General features: G+C 35.5%; 1 protein-coding gene across 1 annotated transcript in view; it reads left to right on the forward strand.

The window, feature by feature from the left end:
* The window catches only part of PIGK (phosphatidylinositol glycan anchor biosynthesis class K), a 130042-nt gene that overhangs the window by 59783 nt on the left and 48997 nt on the right, over positions 1 to 21262 (forward strand). The window contains exon 9 of the mRNA XM_001168438.7: positions 5018 to 5190. Coding sequence (XP_001168438.1) covers positions 5018 to 5190 — 173 coding nt within the window. The remainder of the gene's footprint in view (positions 1 to 5017; positions 5191 to 21262) is intronic.

The following is a 21262-nucleotide window of genomic DNA, read 5'->3' on the forward strand; positions in this document are numbered from 1 at the left end:
GTGTCTCACATCCAGGTCACATATGAAAGACGGGGGCTCCCATGGCCTTGGGCAGCTTTGCCCTTGTGGCTTTGCAGGATACGGCCCCCATCCTGTTTGCTTTTACGGGCTGGCATTGAGAGTCTGTGGCTTTTCCAGGTACACAGTGGAAGCTGTCAGTGGATCTACCATTCTGGGACCTGGAGGACGGTGGCCCTCTTCTCACAGCTCCACTAGGCAGTACCCCACTGGGGACTCTGTGTGGGGGCTCCAACCCCACATTTTCCTTCTGCACTGCCCTAGCAGAGGTTCTCCATGAGGGCCTTCCCCTGCAGCAAACTTCTGCCTGGACATCTAGGCATTTCCATACATCCTCTGAAATCTAGGTGGAGGTTCTTAAACCTGAGTTCTTGACTTCTGTGCACCTTCAGGCTTAACACCACGTGTAAGCTGCCCAGGCTTGGAGCTTACACCCTCTGAAGCTATGGGCCAAGATGTCCTTTGGCCCATTTTAGCCACAGCTGGAGTGGCTGGGACACAGGACATGAAGTCCCTAGACTGCACAGTGCAGGGGGTCCTAGGCCCAGCCCACAAAATCATTTTATCCACAGGCCTCAGGGCCTGTGATGGGAGGGGCTGCTGTGAAGGTCTCTGACATGCCCTGGAGACATTTTCCCCATTGTCTTGGCAATTAACATTTGGCTCCTCATTACTTAGCAAATTTCTGCAGTAGGCTTGAATTTCTCCTCAGAAAATGGGTTTTTATTTTTTATTGCATTGTCAGGATGCAAATTTTCTGAACTTTTATGCTCTGCTTCCCTTTTAAATATAAGGTCCAATTCCAAACCATATCTTCATGAATACATAAACTTGAATGATTTTAACAGCACCCAAGTCTCCTCTTGAACGCTTTGCTGCTTAGAAATTTCTTCCACCAGATACCCTAAATCATCTCCCTCAATTTCGAAGTTCCACAGATCTCTAGGGCAGGGGCAAAATACTGCCAGTCTCCTTGCTAAAGCATAGCAAGAATCACCTTTGCTCCAATTCCCAGTAGTTCCTCATCTCCATCTGAGTCTACCTCAGCCTGGACTTTTTGGTTAAAACCATTCAACAAGTCTCTAAGAAGCTCCAGACTTTTTCACATCTTCCTGTTTTCTTCTGAGCCCTCCATACTGTTCCAACATCTGCCTGTTACCCAGTACCAAAGTTACTTCCACATTTTCAGGTATCTTAATAGCAGTAACCCACTCTGCTGGTACCAATTTACTGTATTTGTCCATTTTCATACTGCTATGAAGAAATACCTGAGACTGGGTAATTTATTAAAAAAAAAAAAGAGAGAGATTTAGGCTGGGCTCAGTGGCTCATGCCTGTAATCCCAGCACTTTGGGAGGTTGAGGTGGGCGGATTACTTGAGGTCAGGAGTTCTAGACCAGCCTGGCCAACATGGTGAAACCCCGTCTCTACTAAAAATACAAAAATTAGCTGGGCATGGTGGCACATGCCTGTAATCCCAGCTACTCGGGAGGCTGAGGCAGAAGCATCACTTGAACCTGGGAGGCAGAGGTTGCAGTGAGCTGAGGTTGTGCCACTGCACTCCAGCCTGGGTGACAGAGTGAGACTCTGTCTCAATACAAACAAACAAACAAACATAACAAAAAAGAGGTTTAATGGGCTTATAGTTCCACATGGCTGGAGAGGCCTCACAATCATTGTGGAAGGCAAAGGAGGTGTAAGGGCACATCTTACATGGTGGCAGTCAAGAGAGCATGTGCAGGGGAACTGTCCGCTATAAAACCATCAGATCTGTGAGACTTATTCAGTCATGAGAACAGCATGGGAAAGATTTGCCCCTATGATTCAGTTACCTCCTACCAAGTCCGTCCCATAATATGTGGGACTTATGGGAGCTGTAATTCAAGATGAGATTTGGGTGGGGACATAGCCAAACTATATCAACTACTTTCTAACTTTGTTTTGAAGATTATATATGTTGATGTTTATTAAATCTTGATATGAATTTGAATATTAAAACTTGTGATAATGCTACTTTAACTGTAAAAAAATTATAGTCACCTAAGTTTCAATTACTTCAATTTGAAAGTTCTCATTTTTGGATTGTACATTTTATAATTTATGTAAGGCATGACATGCTATCTTGAAAGTTTAAATATATGTACCTTGCACATTGAATATCTAATGATTGTTTAAAAAATACTTCTATTGATTATACAGGAAAGATTAAGGAAACTAATTTTTTTATTGCTCTTAATTGCTGTTTAGTTTTTAATAAACATTCCTCACTAATACCTCATCTTACCCTACCACCTTTATTTTTAAGATTTAATGATGACTATTGTAATCTTATTCAATAAGAATGATTCATTTTCTGGCAGTTTACTGGGGCAGTGACTTAACCTATCTCTAGCTCAATTGTATAATAATACCTATTTTCTATTAGAGTATATGTGTATAGTAAAGTTTGTTGAGTATCAGCTGTATTCACAGTACTATGTTAGTTGCTTTAGGAGTAGCAAAATTTGAAGACCTGGTGTTAGCCCCTTAAAAATTTATAGTGTCATTGGTGACAGTTGAAGAGCACATTTATAAAGCATTACTTGTTATGTGAAATGTCTGGATCCTCCAGGTAATTTTTTTTCCTTTGTGAACATATAACTCTTGCCATGTACCTTTATTATACTTTTAGTATTGCACTGTAATTGTTTATATTTGTGATGTTTCCTCAAGGCTTTGAGCTTCTTGAATGCGAGGTGTAAGGACCATGTTATATTCATCTTACACTCCACAGAACTTAATTACAGTACCTGGTTTATTTGTAGATGCTCACTGAATATCTACTAAATAAATGAAAGGACATGATAACAATGCACATTTGTATGGTTCCTTTAAATATAGTGAGATTAGTCATAACTTTTTCTTGGAAAAGTAAGTACAGGTTTGAAGGAAGAGAAGAAGTATAGCATACTCTAGGGAAATAAAATACCCGCAGACACATGGAAGTTGGAATAATGGATGATCCTTTTCTTTGATAATGGGTTGAAGGAAGGATGGTTTGAAGGAAGAGAGGTATAGCATACACGAAGGAAATAGAATATGTGCAGATACACAGAAGTTGGAATAATAGATGATTCTTATCTTTGATAATGGCCTGGCTAGAGTGAGGACATTCTGTAATTGAAGGAGATTATTGAAAATTAAACTGAGTAATATGGGACCTGTGGGTCATTGTGTTACGTGAGCTAAGGAGATCAGATTGATATGATAAAAATTCTTAAAAGAAAGGAGTGACTTCATAATAAGGGGAAGTATGTTTATTTTGGCAGCAAAGAATAGGGTAATATTATTTAGTGTTTCCCAGGCCCATTTGACTATACTCTTAAATGTTTTCTTCTGCTGGTACCTAAGAAAGCCCATCAAGTTGTTCATACAGGAATACCCAAGAGATCTTCAGTATTCTTGGGACTTTCAACTTTATCTCTGCTTTATTTTATCTGTCATTTTTTTCTCCAATCTTCTATCTGTTATTCCTGTTTGGCATTTTACTTTTTTTCCTTTTGAATTTGTATCCTGAGTTCTTCTTTGTGTTTCCTTGTACTGCTTTCCTGAATAGGGATGACAAGGATTGCTGGCAGTGTGGTATTAGGTAAATTACTTAATCTCTTTGAGCCTTAGTTTGAAGTGGAGATATAAGTTTTGTATACCTCAGAGTTATTGGTAGGCTTAAATGAGAATATCTGCAAACTGCTTAGCACAGTGCTTGGAACACTGTGTTTTATAAATTGTAGCCGCTCTACCCTTCTCCACCTTTCTGCCTTCATATTGGTGATTGCCGGTGCAGACAGTCTTATCTCTACAGGTGGATAGGTGCTGTGCGCCTGGACCCTTCCTGGCAGGCCTATAATATTTTTCCTCATATCTCTCATGCTTCAGCCAAACTAAATAATTTGCTTTGCACATCTCTTCAACTGCTCTTTTATTAGCAATGCTCTTATTTCCCACCAGTAAGTCCTCGTTTTCCTTCAAGGAAAAAAAAAATGGCTTGAATTTCACTCTCTGTTTTTTCCCCATCCTCAAACTATAAGAAGTTTATCCTTTTCTGAAGTGGGACTTATCATTTTTTTCTACCTTGTTATGTTTATTCATCTGTAACTAGACTTAAATCCTTGAGGACAGGACCATGTCTTATCAATCTTTGTATCCTCTGTGGAAAGTAACAGTCTGAATTCTATGTAATAGACACTTTATATGCTTTGCTGAGTGAGTGAATATATGTCTGTCCTTGGTAATTCACTGACATGGAGTATCAGTGATAAGATTAACAGAAAAATTACTGTGATGTCTGTTTTGCAGTGAAGTTGTGGCTTTTCAGACTGTATTCTTTGGAGCGCTGGAGTATTTGTGGAGGTAGCTTGGCCTTATTTTCATAAATAAACTAAGAAAGTGCTTTGATATATAAAATGCTACATAGGAGTACAACAGAGAGCAAGAGGATATGCAGTAGAGAGGCTGTGCTTCAGTTTTCTAAAATCCAGAGCAACTCCACTTAAATATTTTTTTACATATTGGGGCTCCATGTACTACTTTATTTGAATTTGAAGTTTGAATCAAGAGGCATGATTACAAAACGTTTGAAAACCACTCTAGTAGAGCACTGCACTCTGATGGATACAGACAAAGAAAAAGAGCAATTCTGTTTTCATCGTGTTGAGTATGAGTTCTCAGAGTTAAGGGTTCACAATACACTTGGAAGCATATAATTCAAGAAAGTGAGTATGCCTTTTCCCACAGTGGCCAGCTACCTTTTTATTACTGTCCTAATGTCTGTATAGTTTTCTTAAAATTCCAAGCATTATGATAGGAATGAAACTTTAATCTTTAAGGTCTTTAGAACACATAGCTTCTTTAGGTTGGGAGAGTTTTAAAAATACACTATAGTTTAGTGAATTATGTCATTGGATTTAATAAATGTGGTCTGTGTGTGGATGCATGCATTTATTATTATATATTTTTTCAGTTTCAGGTGTGTCCCAAAAGTCTGTGTGTGTCTACTCCTGGACATCGCACAGATCTTTTTCAGAGGGATCCTAAAAATGTACTGATAACTGATTTCTTTGGAAGTGTACGGAAAGTGGAAATTACAACAGAGACTATTAAATTGCAACAGGATTCAGAAATCATGGAAAGCAGGTATTCATCTTAAACCATTATTTGAATAGAATACTAGTCTCACAATTTGTACATTTTTTTGAAACATTGTATTAAGAGGCAAAAGTTGGTGTTTGTAAGTAAAATTACACATTTATACCCAGTCTTCACTTTATGTAGGCTGTATGCTTTTCAGATTTATATGCAAAAACTATCAATATTAGTGGAAACTAAGATCATCGTTAGGATTATGTTGGAGCTCCAAAAGACAATCTTGCTAGTGGTTCAGTTTGATACTTGCCACAAAGGCCTAAAACTTTTCCCATAACTGGCTATCCCAGCGCCATAATTTTCTGTTAGGCCTCCTGGTAACATTAGGGAAAGGAATGAGAAGTGTAAACCAGGTACTGCCTTGGGGAGTGAATTGTATGTGAGTGAGCAGTGAGTGAGTACAGACATTTGTAAGAGAGAGGAAGTTGGGAGACATTGGTTCACTTTGGGTATGTGAATTTTAGAAATACTTACAATTTGTTTTATTTTCTCTGTAATCATTTTTAAAGGTAAAATACTTCATTAGAAATAAATAATGGGTCAGTCAATAGCTACTTTCTTGAAATATATAATGGCATATGTTGTTAGCCATGAAACTTTGTTATTTGTGATTCTCTGTTGCTATCTATTAGAAACTCATACTATAGGGAACTTTTTTGGATTGAAAAATGGCAATATATACAATTACAGCAATTTTCAAAATTTCAAAGATTTGTAATTGAGCTTATGAATGTTGTAGGAATAAATTCAAACACTGGCACAAGATGCTTTTCTTTGATTCTAGTTACAACAGTTTCTTTTTTTTTATTGATGTATAATATTTGTACATATTTTTGGGGTACATATGATATTTTGATACCTGTGTACAGTGTTTAATGATTAAATCAGGGTAACTGGAATATCCATCACCTCAGACATTTGTCTTTTCTTTGTGTTGGGTACATTACTATTTTTTTCTAGATATTTTGAAATATGCAATAAATTGTTAATAATTTCCCTACTATACTGTCAAATACTAGAACTTATATCTTCTAACTGTATTTTTATACTCCTTAACCAACTTCTCTTCATTCTCCTCCCAAACACTTTCCCTACCCAGCCTCTGGTCTACCCTCTACCTCCTTGACATCCACTTGTTTTGCTCCCACATGTGAATGAGAATATGTGATATTTGTCTTTCTGTGCCTGGCATATTTCACTTAACAATAACTTCCAGTTCCATCCATGTTGTTACAAATAACAAGATTTCATTCTTTTTTGTGGCTGAATAACATTTTATTGTGTATATATACATTTTCCTTTTCCATTAATCTGTTGATGGACACATCTTGATTCTATACCTTGGCTATTGTGAATACTGCTGCAATAGACATGGGAGTGCAGATAACTCTTCAGTATACTGATTTCCTTTTTTCTGGATATGTAGCTAGATGTGGGATTGCTGGATCATATGGTAGTTTTATTTTTAATTTTTTGAGCAACCTCTGTACTGTTTTCTATAATGACTGTCCTATTTTGCATTCCCACCAATAGTGTATGAGTGTTCCCTTTCTCCACATCCTTGCCAGCATTTGTTATTTTTTGGTCTTTTTTATAAGCTAACTGAGATGAGATGATATCTTGTAGTTTTGATTTGCATTGCTTTGATGATTAGTGATTTTGAGCATTTTTTCATATACCTGTTGTCTTCTTTTGTGAAATGTCTATTCAGATGATTTGCCCATTTTATAATTAGATTTTTTTTTGTTTTTTTGTTTTGTTTTGTTTTGTTTTTTGCCATTGAGTTGTTTCAAATTCCTTATATTTTCTGGTTATTAATTGCTTGTCAGACAGATGAATTGCAAATATTTTCTCTCATTCTGTACGTTGTCTCTTCACCTTAAACATTGTTTCCTTTGCTATGCAGAATCTTTTTAGCTTGATGTAATTTCATTTATCTGTTTTTGCTTTTGTTGCCTATGACTTCTGAGGTTTTACCTAAAAAATTTCTGCCCAGAATAAGGTCCTGGAACGTTTCCCCAGTGTTTCCTTTTAGTAGTGTCACAGTTTCAGGTCTTAGATTTAAGTCTTTAATCCATTTTGATTTGATTTTGGGATATGGTGAAAGTTGGGGATCTAGTTTCATTCTTCTGCATATGGATATCCAGTTTTCCCAGCACGATTATTAAACAGAGTGTCCTTTCCCAATGTGTATTCTTGGCACCTTTGTTGGAAATGAGTTGGCTGTAAGTGCTTGGATTTATTTCTGAGTTTTCTATTTGTTCCATTGGTCTATGTGTCTGTTTTTATCCCTATACCATGCTGTTTTGATTACTGTAGCTATGTAGTATAATTTGAAATCAAATAGTATGATGCGTCCAGCTTTGTTCTTCTTGCTCAGGGTTGCTTTAGCTATTCTGGGTCTTTTGTGTTTCCATAGAAATTTAAGGGTTGATTTTTCTATTTATATGAAAAGTGCCATTGGAATTTTGATAGAGATTATTGCATATGTATAGATCAATAAATATACTTCTTTTGGTAGTATGGACATTTTAGCAATGTTATTTCGTGCAATCCATGAGCATGGGATGTCTTTCCATTTTTTGTGTCTTCTTCAATTTATTTCATCAGCTTTGTGTAGTTTTTCCTGTAGAGATCTTTCACTTTGGTAAAATTTATTCCTAGATTATTTTTTCCTTTGGTAGGTATTGCAAGTGAGATTGCTTTCTTGATGCCTTTTTCAGATTGATAACTGTTGGATAAAAATGCTACTGATTTCTGTATGTTGATGTTATATCCTAAAACTTTACTGAATTTGTTTATCAGTTCTAAGAATGTTTTGGTGGACTCTTTAGGTTTTTTTAAGTGTAAGATCATGTTGTCTGCACACAAAGATAATTTGACTTCTTCCTTTCCAATTTGGACACACTTTATTTCTTTCTCTTGCCTAATTGCTCTGGCTTGGAATTCCAGTACTATGTTGGATAGAAGTGATGAGAGTGAACATTCTTATCTTGTTCCAGATCTTAGTGGAAAGTCTTTCAGTTGTTCTGCATTAAGTATGATATTAGCTGTGGGTTTGTTATGTATGGCCTTTATCATGTTGATGTATGTTCCTTCTAATCCAGTTTGTTGGGAGTTTTTATCACGAAGGGATGCTGAATTTTATTGAATGCTTTTTCAGCATCTGTTGAAATTATCATATGGATTTTGTCCTTGATTCTGTTGATCATGTATCATGTTTATTGATTTGCATGTATCGAACCATTATTGCATATCTGGGATGAATCCCACTTGATCATGATGGAATGGTCTTTTTTTAATGTGCTGTGGAATTCAGTTTGCTAGTATTTTGTGGAGGATTTCTGCATTTATGTTCATCAGAGATATTGGCCTTTAGATTTTTTATGTGTGTGTGTGGTGGCCTTGTCTGGTTTTGTTATCAGGGTAATGCTAGCCTCATAGATGAATTTGGAAGTATTCCCTCCTTCAGTTTTTTGAAATAGTTTGAGTAGACTTGGTATTAGTTCTTTAAATGTTTGGCAGAATTCAGTGGTGAATCCATCAGGTCCTGAGCTTTTCTTTGATGGGAGATTTTTTACTACTATTTTGATCTTGTTACTCATTATTGGTCTGTTTAGATTTTCTATTTCTTTCTGGTTCAATGATGGTAGGTTGTATGTGTCCAGGATTTTATATGTTTCTTCTAGATTTTCCAGTTTTTTCAGCACGTACTTGTTCACAATATTGTCTAATGAGCTTTTGTATTTCTGTGGTATCAGTTGAAATGTTTTCTTTTTTATCCCTGATTTTATTTATTTGGGCTCTTAGTCTTTTTTCTTAGTCTAACTACAGGTTTGTCAATTTTATATTTTCAAAAAACTAACAGTTTGCTTTGTTGATCTTTTATATATTTTTTAGTCTCAATTTCTTTTTCTTTCTTTCTTTCTTTTTCTTTTTTTTTTTTTTTTTTGAGATTGGGTCTTGCTCTGTTGCTCAGGCTAGTCTGGAACTCCTGGGCTCAAGCGATCCTTTTGCCTCAGCCTCCCACATAACTGGGACTACAGACATGCACCACCACACCAGGCTAATTTCTTTTTATTTTTTGTAGAGATGGGGGTCTCCGTATGTTGCCTAGGCTGGTCTTGAACTCCTGGGCTCAAATGATCCTCCCACCTTGGCCTCCCAAAGTGCTGGGGTTACAAGTGTAAGCCACTGTGCCCAGTCTGATCCTTATTTCTTTTCTTCTACTAATTTTGGATTTGTTTTGCTCTTGATTTTTGAGTTCTTTAAGTTGCATAGTTAGGTTGTTTATTTGAAATCTTTCTTTTTGATGTAGGCGTTTATTGCTATAAACTTTCCTTTTAATACTACTTTTGCTGTATCCCATATTCTGATATGTTGTGTTTGTATTTTCATTTGTTTCAAGACATTTTAAAATTTTCTTCTTAATTTCTCCATTGACCCATTTGTTATTCAGGAGAATGTTATTTCCATGTATTTGTATAGTTTTCCAAAGGTCCTCTTGTTATTGACTTTTAGGTTTTTTTTTTTATAGTCGGAAAAATATACTTGAAATGATTTCAGCTTTTTTGAATTTGTTGAGACTTGTTTTGTGACCTAACATATGGTCTATCCTGGATAATGTTTTATGTGCTGATGAGGAAAGTGTATAATCTGCAGCAGCTGACTGAAATGTTCTATAAATGTCTATTAGGTCCATTTGGTCTAGAGTATAGACTCCAATACTTCTTTGTAGATTTTCTGCTTGGATGATCTGTCTGTTGTTGAAAGTGGGGTGTTGAAGTGCTATACTATTATTACAGTTTGCCTCTTCCTTTAGATCTAATCATATTTGCTTTATATTTGGGTAATACTGCAATGGGTATATACATATTTACTATTATTATATTCTCTTGCTAAATTGACTCCTTTATCATTATATGATGACCTTCTTTGTTTCTTTTTATGGTTTTTGACTTGAAGTCTGTTTTATCTGATATAAGCATTGCTACTCATGCTCTTTTTTGGTTTTCATTTACATAAAATATCTTTTTCTATTTGTTCATTTTTTGTCTGTATCTTTATGGGTGAAGTGAGTTTCTTGTAGGCAACATATAGGTGGGTCTTGTTTTTTAATCCAGTTAGTCATGTCTTTTAATTATGATGTCTTTTAATTGGAGAATTTAGTCAATTTATATTCAGTATTATTATTGGTAGGTAAGGGCTTACTGTAGCCATTTTGTTATTTGTTTTCTAGTTATTTTATAACTCCTCTCTTCCTTTTTTTCTATTTTCCTTTGCGATTAAATGATTTTCCCTGGTAGTATGTTTTAATTCATTGCTTTTTGCTTTTAGTGTATCTATTATAGGTTTTTGCTTTGTGGTTACCATTAGGTTCATTAAAAATCGTATAGTTCTAATAAGTTATTTAAAACTGATATGGCCGGGCGTGGTGGCTCACGCCTGTAATCCCAGCACTTTGGGAGGCCAAGGTGGGCAGATCACTAGGTCAGGAGATCAACACCATTCTGGCCAACATGGTGAAACCCCATCTCTACTAAAAATACAAAAAAATTAGCTGAGCGTAGCAGTGCGCGCCTGTAGTCCCAGCTACTTAAGAGGGTGAGGCAGGATAATTGCTTGAACCCAGGAGGCGGGGGCTGCAGTAAGCCGAGATCGCGCCACTGCACTCCAGCCTGGCGACAGAGCGAGACTCTGTCTCAAAAAAAACAAAAAAACAAAAAACAAAAACTGATGCTAACGTAACTTCAATCACCAAAAAAGAGAAAAGAAGCAAACAAACAAACCAAAACCTGTGCACATTAACTCCCTCTCCCCCGACATTTTGAATTTTTCATGTCACAATTTGTGTTTTTTTTTATATTGCCTATGTTGACAAATTGTTTTGTTATATGTTCTGGAAGAATGGAATTTGGCTCTTAAATTATTTGTATGTATTAGCACAGTAGCAAAAATTGTCATGGGCGAAGATCGTTGTTTTTAATCAAGGAGAAAATTACTTTAAATATCACAGCCAGATATCAAGCACTGTTGAATTAGAGCACCCTCTAGTGTTTATAAATAAATTTTATTTACAATGTTGCTATTTACCAGATGGCTTCATAATTATTGGTGTACTTTATTCAGTTAATTTATGAGAATCAGGCTCCCAGTGGTTCAGGAATTTTTACATAGATGCTATAAATATTATCTCATTGTATGTAGGTGCTGTTTGCATGCAAATATGAATGGCAATCCAAAGTTTATTTAAAGTATATAATGAGAGATCAGATATCATAAAAAACTATTTTATTAAGGAAATTATAGGCTGGAGTATATATGCATTTTAAAAAATCTTAGGTTAAATTATCAACACACTGTTATTAAAATTGACAGTTAGAAATACTTTCTACACATATTAGGGAAACAATGGAGTCCATTGATTCAGTTATTCATATTTTATATTTTGTGTAGTACACTACAGTAAAATCAGATATGATGGAGAACTTTAGTACATAAAACTGATTGGGAGTACCTTTATGAAATAAGAATTGCTTTTATGTGTCTTCTGAAACTTACATATGTTAAGTAAGATAAAGTTATATAGTAACAACCCTTTGTTTCTGCGTATGTCTTACTAATTGTGTTGTAATTTATTTGCAAGAGCAGATGAGGTAAAATAAGGACTGATTGTAATAAGCTTTGCTTAGGTAACTTGATTTTAAACAGCTTCATCGTAGTATACATAGGCTGGCTTTGGATAAGTATGCAGACAGATAAACTGTCTTCCTCTTCAAAGAGTTGGGTTTTTTGAATCTGGTGGTAATTCTGTGTCAGAAAACCTTTTACTGAGGTTACCAGTTTTGTATCTTTTCTGTATTAGGAAGATATCCTCCAGGTTGTGACTGTAAAAATTTTGCACATTTTAGTGTTACCAAATTTGTAGAAGTCTAAATTCTATAGAATTACCTAAGGAAAAACAGAATCTAAGACATTATGAACTCTAAACACTCACCTTTTATGTTAGTGGGTTAGAAGAAACTTACCTAGTCTGAATTTTTCTCCCCTCCCCTCACCTCCCCTCCCGTTCCCTCCTCTCTTCTCCTGATATGGTTTGGCTCTGCGTCCCCACCCAAATCTCATCTTGAATTTTACTTCCCTAATTCCCATGTGTTGTGGGAGGGACCCGGTGGGAGATAATTGAATCATGGGGGTGGTTTCCCCCATACTGTTCTCATGGTAGTGAATAAGTCTCACGAGATCTGATGGCTTTATAAGGGGCTTCTGCTTTCGCTCCCCTCTCATTTTCTCTTACTGCCACCAAGTAAGAAGCGCTTTTTGCCTTCTGCCATGATTGTGAGGCCTCCCCAGCTATGAGGAACTGTGAGTCCATTAAACCTATTTTTCTTCCCAGTCTCGAGTGTGTCTTTGTCAGCAGTGTGAAAACAGACTAATGCACCTCCCCTCCCCTCCTTCCTGTCTCTCCCTTCTTTCCCTCACCTTCCCTCACAGGATCTTTCTCTCTTGCCTATGCAGAGTCATAGCTCACTGTACCCTTGAACTTTCAGGCTTAGGTGATCCTCCCACCTCAGCCTCCCAAGTAGCTGGGACTACAAGCTCAAGCTGCCATGCCTGGCTAATTTTTCTTTTACTTTTTTTTTTTAGACAGAGTCTCGCTGTGTCACCCAGGCTGGAGTGCAGTGGCACAATCTTGGCTCACTGCAACCTCCACCTCCTGGGTTCTAGCAATTCTCCTGCCTTAGCCTCCTGAGTAGCTGGGACTACAGGTGCATGCTGCCATGCCTGGCTAATTTTTTTGTATTTTAGTAGAGATGGGGTTTCGCCGTGTTGCCCAGGCTGGCCTCGAACTCCTGAGCTCAGGCAATCCACCTGCCTCTGCCTCCCAAAGTGCTGGGATTACATGTGTGAGCCATCTTGCCAGGCCTCTTTTACATTTTTTTGTAGAGACAGGGTCTTGCTATGTTATCCAGGCTGATCTAAAACTACTGGCCTCAGGCGATCCTCCTGCTTGTGTCTCCCAAAGCACTGGGATTAGAGGCATGAGCTATGGTGCCAAGCCTCATTTTCTTAGTGATGTCTTTTGAAGGGTAGAAATTTAAATGTTGGTGAAATCCACTTATTTTTTCTTTATGCTTAGTACCTATTATGCAAGCAGTCTTTGCTTAACCAGGGTCATTAGGATTTTCTTGTTTTCTTCTAGAAGTTTTATAGTTTTAGCTTTTATGTGTAGGTCTGTGATCCATTTTGAATTAATTTTTGAGTATTGTGTGAGGTAGGGGTTAAGGTTCATTTTTTTTTCCATATGGACATCCAAATATTCCAGTAACATTTGTTGAAAAAATTACAGATGGTCTCCAACTTACTTACAATGGTTCGACTTATCATTTTTGACTTCATAGTGGGTTTATCATGGTATTAAATTCATTTTCAATTTACAGTATTTTTTATTTACAATGAGTTTATTGGGACATAACTCCATCATAAGTTGAGCAGCATCTGTATTTATTCCTCATTGAATTATGTTGATCCCTTTGTCAAAAAATCATGTTTTGGGGGTCTATTTCTGGACTTTATTTTTTTGCATTGTAATATTTCTATCTTTATACCAGTATTACATTCTTGATTATTGTAGTTTTATAGAAACTCCTGAAATTATATGTCCTCCAAATTTTTTTTTTCATTTTCAAGGTTGTTTTCAGTGTTCTAGGTTCTTTGCATTTTCATATAAGTTTATGAATCAGCTTGTAGATTTCTTAAAGTAAAAAAAGAAAAAGAATAAAAGCCTACTGGGATTTTGATTGGGATTGAATTAACTTTATATTGGGCTGTATCACAACTTAACAGTATTGAGTCCTCACAATCCGTGAGTATATCTCTACAGTTATTTAGATCTCATGTAATTTCTCTATATTGTTTTATTGTAGATATTTTATACACATTTTATTAAATTTATTCCTAAACATTTTGTATGTTATTTTTAAAACATTACATTTGTTTGTTGCTCAAATGCAGAAGTATTACAATTGATTTTATATTGACTGTTTTTCTGAGATCTTATTGATTTGGGGTCAACCCAATTCCAATCAAAACCCCAGCAGGCTTTTTATTTTTTTATTTTTCGGTAGAGGTTGACAAGCTGATTCCAAAATTTATATGGAAATGTAAAGGACCTACTATAGTATATGTTATATTATTGAACATATGGATTCTAGTCTATTTATAATATTTACTAGGAAATTAAATCAAAAGTTAAATTTACATATTCAATAGTAACATCTCTTTGAGATTCGGGTAAAATTGATTGTGAAGAATATGAAACTATGATCACATGATTCGCTTAAAATTGCTCATAGTAAATTGATACAATTATAAAACTTTATGAACCAAAAATTCACCAAAATGATTCAAGTAACAGTTGACAGGATTTCTCCTTTACTTTTCTACATGTTACTATATTTTTCAAAGTGATTAATTTACTCATCAGTATAATTCCACATTATCTTAGCATTTTATTTTGTCATTTATTTTATATTGTTATTTACAGCTGTTTGTCACTTCAGTTATTCAAAAGCTCATTAAAATGAAATGTCAGAAATTAGATGTGATTCGTTTGATTTATAAAGGCACCAAAACATAATTAAATTACTCATTTTGTCATTTTGCATATGGATAAAGTTCTTATTGTTATAGTTTCAAAATGGATTGGTCATATCATGGGTAGTTTTTTGTTTTTGTTTTTTAGCAGTTTATTTCACTGCCCTATCTGTAATTAACAAAAGCGTCAATTGAGTTGCTTTATGACTTCTAAGAAATCAGTATATATAAACAGTATAGCACAACATAGTACCATATCCCTTTGTGTTAATAAAACATCTCTAAATATAAATTGGCAAATATGTTTACTAGGAGTAGTAGTTTCCAACTAATGTTTATTAATATTCTTAAATATGTCAAAGCAAAGTTAATTTTAATTTAAACACTAAATGCATAGCACCTAAACTTTTTGATTGTATAAAATCTACAAATCATATGATATTTATAAAACAATTAGAGGCAAATTCATTTGGATTTTTAGACGATAAAGTTCTGTATCATATGGAAAAATAAATTCTGAGACCCTTAAGGTTTCTTTTAGTTCTTTGATTTATGTCTTTTTGATTTATGTGACTCTTCTGATCTTTGCAATAATTGTAATATTATTGTTCCACTCCACTAAATTAAATCTTACCATTCTAAATGAGTTAACAGACTTACTTATTGTCTACTATCTGACATTATAGGGGATATTACAATATAATAATAAAAGCAAAGTCATTGGAATCAATAAGCTCCTAAATTCAGATCCTCTGCCGTTTACTAGTTATGTAACCTTGGGAAAACTACTGGACCTCTTCTGTCCTCAGTTTCTGCATCTGTAAAATGAGAATAATAACTCTACCTCATATAGTTATTAAAGTAATTTTTATTTTGCTTAGAAAGCACTTAATTCTATGCCTCAAATATAGTGAAGCACTCAGTAAGTGTTAAGTATTATTGAGAGAACTTATCTCACACACTGATAAAAATTAATTATTGCTAGAATTCTATTTGAACTGCATTTTAGCCATTTAGCTGGTTATCAATTCTGCTTTCAGTAATATAAACTAGTTATTTCATATTTGGTGGATTCTCATTTATAGAAATACTATACAGAATTTGGAAATTGTGTTGTACCAGAAGATGGCAGTAGTATCATATATTTGTATATAGGGAACTGTCTAATTTTTTTAAATGCTGGTGATCAAGGTAGGTTATACCTTCAAATAAATTATGATTGTTGTTTTTTCAGGCAACTGGTAGAGAAAAATAATTTTGATATTGAATTGTCAGTTTATAAAGGTTGGTAAAAATTTCTCTCTATATGTACATTTTTTTTGTATGGCTTTTATTATGGGGGAAAAATGGACCTGGTAAATGATACGGACCTGCGGTCTTTGCTTATGATATCCTTTATGTTGGATATCAATTTTGGGTCACAAAAATTTTTTATAAAGGATGGTAAAAATTTCTCTCTATATGTAAGTGTAGGCTTTAAAAAAACCTAACAATATGGAATTTTATCTATGAAATAGATGAATCTATCAGATACTTATGGCATATTTTTAGATATTAGTTTCCATGTTATTAAATACTTGACCAAGAAATTGAAGGGTCAAAAAAAGTTAAGGGGTGTTTGTGTGTGAGGATTATTTATTACTAATTAGTAATAAGACAATCTTTATTTCTAGCTTAACATTGGGGAAAGTGTATTCCATTTTAAAAATTGATTTATACAATAACACTTTAGGATTGTAGCTGTTAGGTAAAACAAGAAGGAAAAGACATTTACATTAATATATAAATCTGTAATCCCATTTCAGAAATGTCAGTTTTTGTTGGCATAATGATGTGCCTTGCTACCGGGTTTTCAAATATTCTACAAGTGAAGTATGGCCAAATTGCTCCCTCCTAGTGCTAGAAGAAACTTTTAAGGCAACATGATCTAGTAGAAAGAGCACAGAGATGAATGGACTTGCATTCAAATTTTGCTTTTTTTGGGTTCCCAATATGGTTTGACTCTGTGTCCCCACGCAAATCTCATCTGGAATTGTAATCCCCATGTGTCGAGAGAAGGAGGAAGGTGATTGGGTCATGGGTGTGATTTCCCCCATGCCGTTCTTGTGATAGTGAGTGGGTTCTCATAAGATCTGATGGTTTTATAAGTGTCTGGCCTTTCCCCTGCTTGCACTTCTCTCTCGTGCCACCATATGAAGAAGGTCCTTGCTTCCCCTTTGCCTTCTGCCATGTTCGTAAGTTTCCTAAGGCCTCCCCAGCCATGTGGAAGTGTGAGTCAATTAAAACGCTTTCCTTTATAAATTACCCAGCTTGGGTATTTCTTTATAGCGGTGTGAAATGGACTAATACAGTACCTTATTTAATCTCTCTAAGACTCAGATACTTTATCTGTCATAGGGTGATCTACTCTCTACCTTCTGAGTTATTTTGAAGATTGAAGGTAGTGTATATAAAATGAACATACTTTGTCAATGCCTTTTTAAAAGTGTGCCATCTAAAACTCATCACAGTTATATTGATGTCTTCCTCCAGTGCAAGAGATACAATGAGCAATACAGTGCCATCTTTATTTGGTGTATTATAGTTCTGTTTCTATAGCTTGATTTGTGTTTTTATCAGCCATGTCATCTATAGCCCATTCTGACAGGAATTATTATTAGCCTGACTTTCCCATACTTACCAGTGTAGCTGACTTAAAAAAACAAAACAAAACAAAACAAAAAACAACTCAATTTCAGGATTTATGCCTATTTCTTTAGGTTTTTATCTTACTAGTGTTAATTCAGTATTATAGCCTATTAGTCTTTTTTAATACTCATTCTGACATTGCCATATTAGTATTGAACTATTTATGGCTTTTATTGTGGGGGAAAAATGGACCTGGTAAATGATACGGACCTGTGATCTTTGCTCATGATATCCTTGATGTTGGATACCAATTTTGGGTCACAGCTGTTAACTTTTATTTATTAGAAAGCTGATTTCTCAGGGCTTAATCAAAAAAATCAAAATTTAATAATAAAAATTTTTTGAATAATGCCAAAGTGGACCTAAAAAGTCAAAGTAAGGTTATTTGTGTGAGCTTTTATTAAATTGATATAGTAAATATTGTTTAAAGTATGTTTTTCTACAGATGTTATAGATAAATTACTATCAAGTAATTAAAGATTTTCATTTTGAAATTATTTTTCTCATAAAAATAAAGGAAAATCAGGGGACTTACCAACATTGACGAGCTGTATTATGCTCCATCTTTCTCTGCTTTAAATTCATTCATTATATACAAAGTTCTTGTTATACTCAAAGATATTCCAGGCTTGGTACTTTCTTTAATTTGATGAAATTGTGACTTATTATTCTGAAAGTACTTTAACTAAGGGAAGCGTGCAGCTTATATTGTATGGAATGCCTTTTTCAGTTCCTTCATTTTAACTTCAATATTAAGAGCCGTTCTCTGTTCCTTATCTGATGGCATCAGCTTCTAATATTAATATATTCTAGTATGATTTCCCAAGAAGTAAAGAGCAGACAAAATAATGAAATATAAGAGTTCTTAGGATATGATCTCAGAATACCTATGTCACATGATAACTAAGTGTGCTGGCTGAGAATTATATTGTACTACACTGCAAGTAGTAATGGACTTAGTTTGCTTGGCCTGAACTATATTGCCAGCCAGAGATTCAGAGATACTTGGTAAGCAGTTTAAACTGGGTTTTATTAAAATTAATATATCTAATTTTTATAATGTTTATTTCTTTATAGCAAAGATGTGTATATTTAGAGCATGTATATTGAGAGATGGAGCAAGAAAATAGTGTTTTATGTTTCTCTTAGGTGATTTAAAGATTGCATGCTTTATAGCAATGTTTGGTACTTTTCCTTTAAGGTACTGAAACAGGTGATAAGGAACTATACAGTGTGACATACAGTTGTAACTACTGTAATTGCTATGCATAATCAAGGTATTTTAAAAGCTTATATCTAACTAAAGGGAAAGCTCTAACTTATGCTTTAAAAAATAAGTGATATTCACAATGATTTCTCTTTTGCATGTAAAAACACTGATACGTATCTTCTAAATCATAGAAAATGATTAAAATTAATCTTGTATGGTTTTAGTGTCAAATGTAGTGGTTTTTTTGTTTTGTTTTTCTGCTATTTCTTTGAAAATTAGACATAGTAAAACCTTGAATATCCAGAAATTAGGTAACTTCTGGTAATAAAAGAGTACATGACGTTCCCATGAGTTAACACTAAATATGAAAAAACCCACTTTTACCTTAGATGTTGTATTAGGTTGTTCTTGCACTGCTATAAAGAAATACCTGAGACTGGGTAATTGGCTTATTGTTCTGCAGTCTGTACAGGAAGCATAGGGGTATCTACTTTTGGGGAGGCGTCAGGAAGCTTCCAATTATGGTAGAGGGCAAATGGGGAACAGGCACATCATATGGTGAGAATAGGAATGAGAACCGGAGCAAGTGTAAGTGAGCGGGGCAGGGGGGTTGGGGGAGAGTAAGAGAGTGAGAGCAAGAGAGAGAGGGAGGGAGGAAGGCAAGGGTTTGGGAGAGAGTGCAAGAGAGAAAGAGAGTGAGTGAGTGTGAGCATGCACTGGGGAGGTGCCACACACTTTTAAACGACCATATCTTGCGGGAACTCACTCACTATGGTGAAGACAGCACCAAGCCATGAGGGATCTGCCCTCATGACCCAAACACCTTCCATCAGGCACCACCTCCAGCATTGGGGATTACAGTTCAACCTGATATTTGAGCAGGGACAAATATCTAAACTATATCAGATATAAAAATACAGCTTGAATTCAGTAGCCTTTGGCATTCATAGTTTCACATTTCATTAGAAGGAAACATTTCTCAATAAAAGAACACCCTGTAATATTAGAATGAGATACAACATTTCACTTTCTCGGAACAAAAAATTAATGTAAATGAGTTTAGAGGGATGGTTTGAAGTTAATAATAAAGAATAATCAATTGACTTCACTTTTATAATGTTGCTGACAGGATTTTTCTGAAAATTATTCCGTTATAAGATACCTAGATGCTCTATAAATTATATTTTAAAAAGATCTTTTTAAATGCTTAGCTGAGCTGCCAAGAAAGTAAGTGTGTAGAGACAAACAACATTTGATGAATAGCATTGCTGGCTTCTTCCACATTGAAGCAGAGCTGGTGGCACCCCCTCATTCAGTGGTAAGGACTACATGGGTTCTACTTCCTACAGTGTTTCTAGATAGTAACAGCTGGTATTCTAAACATGCAGCTTCCCTGAGCAGTGGGCAGCAAGCTCAGACTGTCTCCTTTTGCAAGGACAGTATAGATTTACTTTAAAAAGCGGGAGTGTCTATGGGAGCCCTTTCTTGCTTTAGGGCTCTCACATGATTTAGGGTTGTAATTTCCTCCTTGATCCAACCCATGGTGTTTCCAGCTGCACCTTCATCTAAAGAAACCTTTACAGGGGACTGTGTGCCTTATCCTGCTATTGGTCTTTTTATCTAGTAGCAGAAAGTATTCGCAGGAGCCTATTGCTGAACAGTGGCTTGCAACAGAGGAAGCTCCACTTTGCTCAACAGTAGGGACATCTCTTGGGAAAAAACACATAGACGCTAAAACTCAAGTGCCGAATGAATGTGGAAGGCAGGACGACCTAACATGTACTAATATAGAAACCTAGAGTTTTGAGTTAGAATGGCTTTGTGTGAGGGTTAGGAGAAAAGACTGTGGATCCATTTGTTGACAGTTGAGCTTAAGACCTCTACATAAAACCATTAACTTCTAAGGCTTTACCCTCAATCAGAGAGTGGGCTGGAATAAAATCTAACAGCCTGAGGGGAAGAAAATGAGGACGTTTCTCTTGCCTTGGCTAGAGATATGGGGGTAAAAGAGGCTTCCCTGGGAATATGTAATCAGTCATACTCTCATGTGATTTAACATGGTTAACCTTCTTGGCCCAAGAAATTTAAAGTTGAGCAATTCAGTTGAAGTGATACTAGATTGATAGTAACCCAAAGCAAGACAGAAGCAAACTCAAATTCGATTTAGGAATCATTCTCAATTGAGGTTCCTCAGGATCCTCACGGATTAAGGTGTTCATGTTCTTAAATTACAGACAATTTGAGAAAGCAAGCTAATCCCGTGAGAGTATTAGTTTTCTACTGCTGTATAACAAGCTACCACAAACTCAGCAGTGCAAGACAACACCCATGTATTATCTCACAGTATCTGTAGGTTGGAAGTGTGCGTACAGGTTGGCTGGGTCCATTACCTAAAGTCTCACAGGCTGAAAAAGACCACTTGATACTGTGGTCTCATCTGAGGCTTGGCGTCCTCTTCCAAGCTCACTCATTGTTGACAAAATTCAGTTCCTTGCACATGTAGGGCTGAAATCCCATTTTCTTATGAGTATTAACCAAACACTATCCATAGCTCCTATAAGCTGTCTT

Source organism: Pan troglodytes, chromosome 1 (genome assembly GCF_028858775.2).
Source record: "Pan troglodytes isolate AG18354 chromosome 1, NHGRI_mPanTro3-v2.0_pri, whole genome shotgun sequence".
Taxonomy (NCBI): domain Eukaryota; kingdom Metazoa; phylum Chordata; class Mammalia; order Primates; family Hominidae; genus Pan; species Pan troglodytes.